General features: G+C 33.9%; 1 protein-coding gene across 1 annotated transcript; it reads right to left on the bottom strand.

The window, feature by feature from the left end:
• Positions 1-619: 619 nt before the first annotated feature.
• LOC149798152 (heat shock 70 kDa protein 12A-like) lies at positions 620-3,082 on the bottom strand. Its single transcript, XM_089960847.1, has 3 exons — positions 3,071-3,082; positions 2,272-2,422; positions 620-1,790 (listed from the first exon to the last, which is right to left on the bottom strand). The coding sequence occupies exons 1-3, from the start codon at positions 3,080-3,082 to the stop codon at positions 1,168-1,170; spliced, it is 786 nt and encodes a 261-aa protein (XP_089816973.1). The 3' UTR covers positions 620-1,167.
• Positions 3,083-7,952: the final 4,870 nt, after the last annotated feature.

The raw sequence follows: 7,952 nt of genomic DNA on the forward strand, positions 1-7,952 counted from the left end.
AAAACAAAGATTTGTTAACTGACTGTATAATATCATCGTGCCGAGCCTATTGTGTAAAGAAAGATTTGATGGATTGTGAGTTCCTTATAAGTAGTAAGGGAAAAGCCATCATATGTGACACATTTACTATTAATGTAATACAAACGGAGCCGAAGACCTGTAGATTTCACATCCAATCTTTTGAAACAAATCTGGCCAATGCAAAGATTTTCGTGACTTGATACATACACTTTTTGTAAGTATGTTTGGGTTTTCCTGTTTACTTGTATATTTTAAGGTGTTTAAAGAAAATCTTACCCACAACAAGATGGTTGTGAGTCATTTACACAAACCGTTAAGTTACCACTGCCCCTATGCAGGTATGTATGTATGTATGTATGTATGCAACTTAACTTTCACAAACGACGGCAATATTTTCATTTTAATTTCAATCCGTTCAGAGAAAGTTTGTTTGACTGGAAAATTGGATTAAATCTATCCATTTACGCAACAAAATTAACTTTTATCTATAAATAGGCGAGACAGAAGAAGTTGTTTTAAGAATACCTACTGAATTGACACTCATTCAGCTTATGTAATATCAGTTGTTTATACACGTTTTAAGATGAATTCGTCTGACACATCTGTTGTATCTTTATGTAATAATTTTGTATTTTATTTTTAAAATGTATTCAATTTTAAGTATCGACCATATCAAATAGAATTTTCAAATTACGAATCCGCCGTCTACCCAAGGAAAATGACCTCAACTGTCGCAGATTTTCCCGTTTTTTGTTCAGTTGCCGTCACTTTGATTTCGGTTCCACCAAATTCCATGGTCACAAGGACATTTCTCTCTTTCAAAGGTACACTCCTATCAAGAATAGGAACTTTCACGTAACCGAGCTTCACGCATCCATCATCTGTAACGTACAATGGTGACTTTTTAGATGAGGCATAAATTCGAAATCCAACAACATTCTGATCCTCAGTCGTCGGTGTATAAGATTTCGTCTCTGTACTCTGGTCCAATGCTACAAGTTCGCCCATTGCAACGTACTTCAAAAAGATTTCTGCACAGTACGGCCCATCGTCATATTCCTTTCGCCTCTTGATATCATGTACTTTCTCGTTGAATGGTGTATGGGTCGCGATGCCATATGTATATTTGCAAACTCGTTGTACAATCTATGACGGGTTGTGACCGAAAATCACCGCACCCTTCAGGACAACTAGACCTGCATCTCGGGGTACCATGACTCTGAGGTTTGGGAAGGTTGACTTGATGGCGTGGTAGAGCATCTTGGACTCGGAGAATCCTCCAACCATCAGAATGCTGGATATTTCTCGAACCCGACTATCTTTTAACAGCTCTTTTACATGTGATGTGATGCTATTAATGGCGTTGGAGAAGAAGCTTTTCATCACCGAGGCTTTCATTCGAAGCTTGTCACCCACCAGGGTTACTTCCGAAGCATCTCTGGTTTGCTTGATAGCCTTACGAAGATCTTCGCCAGTTACATCCTCAAAAATGTCTTTCAGCGCAGATGGCAGGCGAATAACAACATCTGTATCCTTATCCGGATCAATCCCTCTTTTCTTTATCTCGAAATCCTGGAACATATCTACTTGATCCTCCTTGCTGTCCTTACAAAAGCGCTGGAAGACCGGGTTACCAACGAGGCTGATGATAAATTGCTTGTAAGCTTCGTCAACTTTAGTTCCTCCCCAGGCTCCACCAGTTGCCTTTTGGAGTTCCTTAAGTTTTCCTCCCGACATCACCTCGTGGACGGTTATATCAACAGTCCCACCTAAAATAAAACAAATACTGATATTTATTATCGTGAAATCTAAAATGCAAAATGTTGTTGCTACAAGAAATGGGTTTCAAAAATAACGCACAAATTATTACAGCGATTGTAAATCAATGTACACACCATTTTGAATAATGTAATATCAGTCTATATACCATTCCATAAATCTAGTGATATATATATTAAAACTGACTATATGCTGCAGTTGTTTTGTAACGTATGAGCTAGCAGGATACTATCACTGTTTCCATCAGGCATTAGAAGGACTTGTAGTTCCAGTAATATTTAAGAAATATTACTCACTGCAAACGTACAAAGTAGATACTTCGAACTTGAGAGCCCATTAAGATTACGGCTATCAAGTCAAACGTTAATAATTATAAGCAAAGAATCAATGTTAAAGTCTGAAGAAACGTCATAGCTATCACTATGCATGATTGAAAATTCATGACTTAACGTTCAACGTTGATATATTTACCTCCTGCATCTAAAACCATGTACTTTGAACCAGCGTGAAAGCACTTAATATCTGACCCTTCCACCATTTGTTCAACAGGAAGAAGTCGACAAAAGATGGATGCCGTTTCCGGTTCCAATGCTATCCGCAAGTTCTCGTTTTTGATACCAGCCTGTTCGAGAAAAAAACACAGCAATATTGTCCAACTTCGACGTTATGAGGCTACAATATATTCAAATAATGATGGAAACATACAAACTCTCAGTAACTGAAATATCACCCTGTTTATTGTGGCAAATGTGATACTTCCCTGTCCTGCATCTTCAAGTTCACACCATTATCAACAGGATATGGGACTTGCAGGCACAGTTCCAGGCATCTTTTCGTAATTAAAACTCGATATTTTCCATGCGAACAATATTTGCACAGGAGAGCAATTGTTACTCTTCTGCTTGCGTCTTCTAACATATTATAACTTGTTTCAGACTGGAGTGTAAAATAGTCTTAATCAGATTCCACTAAATCCCAAATGTGTTGGACATGTTCTTTGTATGCAGATGGTGCATTAAGGATCTTTCAGACAAAGTTCTTCTGGTGCTTATCAAAGCCTTATCGCCTGAAACTGATGGGTTCAAGAAATCGTTGTCACAAATTTCTACTTTTATTTAAGAAAATGTATTATCTATTCAACTTCTTGGTTCTTTATCTCACCCAAACCAAACCCAATCAAGAGTATTCTCTAGAGTGAGTTGTCATACAGTTTAAATTGTTAAAGCAATTTTGGGAAGATCAATGGACAAAACGACAATAATAGGCATACCTGATGTGACATATTGCCATAAACTTGAGAGAGAATTTATATTAGAGAAAGTGTGGCATATGAATAGTCATAAGGACATAGGAGTTATGAATAAAATGTAAAGTAGCTTTTTACAGCAGATGAATGAGCGAATAAATAAATTAATTAATGGATGAATGAAAAAGCTAATGCAACATGATACATTTGGTGTGGTTATAAACAATAAATGAATCATCGTATAAGTTATTTTCCAAAGGAAGAGAGAAAATTAATTTACGTTGTTTGTTTTGGTTTTTTAGCAGCTCTGAATGAAATACATTTCATTCCTAAAAGTAAGTAGAAATATTCGGACACGAAATTTAACTGATTTAAAGGAAACTAATATCTTTCTGATTTAACGATATGCTCCATTATAAACATTAACTGACTTTTAATCTAACTTATGATTGCAAATATTTCCTGTTATTGCATGTTTCCATAGTCTCTTTAAACAGCCGGCTGTCTACAACTAAGCACTCTCATACTCCAGTGATATTGTCTATCAAGTTGTCATTATTTTGTTTTCACCGGTACAAGGTGATCTATGAGGTTTTAGTCCTTTTTCTCTATACTGTATTTAATACGTTGTAAGGGAGTAGTAGCTACTTTCCTTTGTAATGATTTCATATTTCTATGAAATGCTTTCGGTTAAAAAATTGTTTTAATAATCCAGTAGCATCGCTCTTACTTATTAGTTTGCTGATCTGTATAGTAAGTCCTACGACCTGAGACCTCTTAAATATTTAATTCAACTTAATTTTTTTGCATGATTCCTTTTCATGTTACTACTGTCTTCACAAACAATATCGTATTGTTTCTGTTCCCATTTCATCTCTATTGACTAGTATCCTAAACCCATATTTCAACTAATATTACTAAGTATCAATGCATACTCCCATCGATGGGTGTAGTGCCGTGGGAACGAGTGGGAAGGCGTTCCTGTCCTTTTTAGCGCGTTCCCTTATTTTTTAAGTTCGCCATTGGCGCCCCTCCACCCGAATCTTAGTAACCTGTGTTACCTCACTTCTTTATTTATCTCTACACCACTGCACCCACCTGTTGCAATGTATGCAATGTTCTGAACCTCAAACCTATGAATTAATTTTTCTTTAGTTTTAACTGCATATAAGTAAACGTACCTTTCGATTTACTGATGTACAAAATCATAACATCTCGTCTTTTAGATAACGGATTGCAAGGGAAAAGACTGTCTTTGCAGATAACTTTTTATTTGTCTCATCTTCTAACTTTGTGTCCCGTGTTAGGCCTGTAAGAACACATTGCTCATTACGAAACACATATCACCACTAAATTTTCTGACTAGGATGAACATTATTTTAAAGAATTCATAGCTTATAAGTATCTTCTTTGTTGTTTTCTTCCGTAAGGAACAGACAATATCATATAGAAATCAGACCTTAAATCCAGTGTTGCTTTTTTATTATAGTCTAAGATGTGAAGGTCTGATACTATTATCATATGTACGTTTATTATATGTACGTTTATTGTATGTACGATTATTATATGTACGATTATTATAGGTACGTTTATTATATGTAAGTTTATTATATGTACGTTTATTATATGTAAGTTTATTATATGTACGTTTATTATATGTACGTTTATTATATGTACGTTTATTATATGTAAGTTTATTATATGTACGTTTATTATATGTAAGTTTATTATATGTACGTTTATTATATGTACGTTTATTATATGTACGATTATTATAGGTAAGTTTATTATATGTACGTTTATTATATGTACGATTATTATAGGTACGTTTATTATATGTACGTTTATTATATGTACGTTTCACGTTATTTAGAGTAAGAACACTAATAATAATGAGTAATATGTCCTTATTCAACAAAGTATCTTTCATATCAAAACCAAATCTGATTCTTAGTCAGTTTTAACATTTATTTATTTCCTCCCAAAGTAGTTTTATCGAAATGAAGTTTCCATAAACGAAAATAAACTTTCCAGCTTGTTACGTATTTAGGCGTGACACAGAAAGAGTGAAAGCAACAATTTTAAAATTTAACAAATAATTTATTTTCCTTGAAAATAGTTTAAAAATGAAAATAGGAGAAGAACTTACGATTTCAAGAATCAAATACAAACATATTCTAAGAATAATCCACAAATTAAATTGCAAAAGTCCAAGTAATAAATGTTCTAATACTTTCAAGTTCGAATCCTGATGAAAAATCCAAGATGGAGGACGTATGCTGTAGTCAGTCCTGTGCTTATTTACAGTTCCTTGTAGAAATACAAATAATAGCACGCCGGTGTTGGAAATCCAAATTAAATTTGTAAGCAATGTCTTTCCAAAATTTATGTGTGAGCACTCCTCAAAATATTTCCAGAGAATATAGAATTAATCCTTTTGAAATCCAACTGATCTGAATAATTATTATAGCTCAAATCTGGCTGCAGCAAATTAACTTGACATCAGTATGAAAAGCCCAAAACTGAGAAATCTCTCTCAAAACAAAGATTAAATTGTATCATAAGACGCAGTTTCGAAATTTCCCCAAAGTTGCGAAATCAGAGGGGGCGGGCACATGATCATGTTTATATCACGTACACAGAATATGGACCTGATTAGACCAATGCTTTTATTCCCAGAATTTAAAAAGTGTTTGCTTCTTAACCCACGTAGTCCCATCGTTACCTTGACAACAACCGATCATTTTAAAATAAAATTGAACTTTGTTTACTAATTTTGAATCCAGGTCAGAATTTAGAGGAAATGTAATATGCTTCATTATTGTTAATTTAGTTTACTGTAGTTATTTATGTCTTAGAGTGCTGCACAGAAATGTGAATTTTTTCATTAACGGGCATATGTTGATCTGTTAGTTTTCTATTTTATACAGAGATGACACCATACTTCATAAGTAGTGAAACAATATTAATCGAAAAGCATTTACTTATTTTATTTTTATTTTTTAACAGTTATTTACCTCTATTATGAACCGTTTCAAAAATTACATTACTTTTGATTACTATATTCGGAATCTTTAATTGTCAAAGAATGCATGCAAGAGGTTGAATGATTGTTAGTATTAAATTCAGTTTGCTGTGTCAATTCATTCATATTGGCGACGAATTTATGAGAACCGTTCTTCAAAACTATCGTTTTCCTTTGGTATGAATGCCTAGTCGTTACAAAAATGGTTTGCTTGAGGCTAACATTTCATGTTGTCTTTTCCACTTTGAGAATGGATAGATTCTAGCGTAGTTTTTATCATTCAGCAATATAACCTCATTGGTGTGTGTGTGTGTGTGTGTGTGTGTGTGTGTTCTCTTGCATTTGCTACATATATCAGTTTTGATGTCCCTTGTGGGTATAACTACGTGTTCATCCCCATTTGTTACCCCTTTCCAGTGAGATAGTACAATTCATGCATATCTTTATTTATCCACATGTCAAAATAGAGAACACGCCAGCAACATGGATCTTTCAAGACGTTAACGAAAATATGTTGACCAAGAAACCATGTTTTGTACATAATGTCCAACTCAGCTTCCGATGTTAAGTCTGCTACACTTGCTGTTTTGCTTTATCTGATTGATTTAAAATGCTTGTGTTTGATGATTGAATTTTGATAATTCATTCTCTGACTGTGTCCTCAAATGAAGCATGAAATGATTTTAAATATGTAGATATATGCAGAAATATTTTGGTTACGCTCAATGGAAAAGTGGCAATATAATTTTAGAGTTGTATTCACACGCAGTTTGGAAGTTCAAGCTTACAGACTCATTCTACAAGATTGTTAAAAAGATTAACATCCCACTATCTTGTCCTATTGTTGATAGATAGACAGATAGATAGATAGATAGATGAAAATAACGATAAAAGTATTAATAATCCCAGTGTTCTACATGATTTTAAAATGGTTCACAATTTTATCGCAATCCTTTGTGCTTCCGGTCCCCTCCCCTCTCATGCATAAGAGACAAAACACACAGAAATCCAGAGTTTGAGAGAAAAATAATTTGGGCTGGATTAAAACCTTGAAAATGAACTTACACCAAGTAACATAATAAGAATATGGTTAGCCCTATCGGTATATGTCACTTTCTTTGGGATTTATCTACAGTGTTTTTATAATCACTGATACACAGTTGCAATAGCCTGTCGAAACTATACAATAAATGTTTGGTTACGAGGCACACATACTGTAATTTAATGCTTTGTCTCTCTCTCTCTGGACCTTGGTAACAAAATACGGGCGAAAATCCATGAAATGACGAGCGTAGAGGATTTTGTCTTGTATCATAGGACGATGTATATGGACATATGACTGGTGGTAAAAGTTAGGTCACAATCAACCAAAGGCAGAGAGAAACGAACCATGTGTTTGTAGTGCTCTTCTTTCTTTTAAACAATCTCTCATGTTTGAATCATAAATGTGTCTTATATTGATTTAATCAATGCGAATAAAAAGAGAAACTCAAAAAAAAATCATCTTATCAATATGCAACGGTGATTGTGAATAGCTACAAAAGACACAACGTACTCGTACAAATTTTTCAATTTCGGATCCAACGTACATACTATATATATATATCTCTCTCTCTCTCTCTCTCTCTCTCTCTCTCTCTCTCTCTATATATATATATATATATATATATATATATATATATATATATATATATATATATATATATATATATATAGAGAGAGAGAGAGAGAGAGAGAGAGAGAGAGAGAGAGAGAGGAAAAGATGAAGCAGAACGGATTGAGACAAAATTGTGTACCACGTTTAATTCGTTTTTTAAACGAGTATTATTACTATTTTTCTCGTTTATCTCTTACGTACTTAATGAGTAATCAGTGGAAACT

The sequence above is a fragment of the Sinohyriopsis cumingii genome, chromosome 6 (assembly GCF_028554795.1).
Source record: "Sinohyriopsis cumingii isolate HCF-2022 chromosome 6, ASM2855479v2, whole genome shotgun sequence".
Classification (NCBI taxonomy): domain Eukaryota; kingdom Metazoa; phylum Mollusca; class Bivalvia; order Unionida; family Unionidae; genus Sinohyriopsis; species Sinohyriopsis cumingii.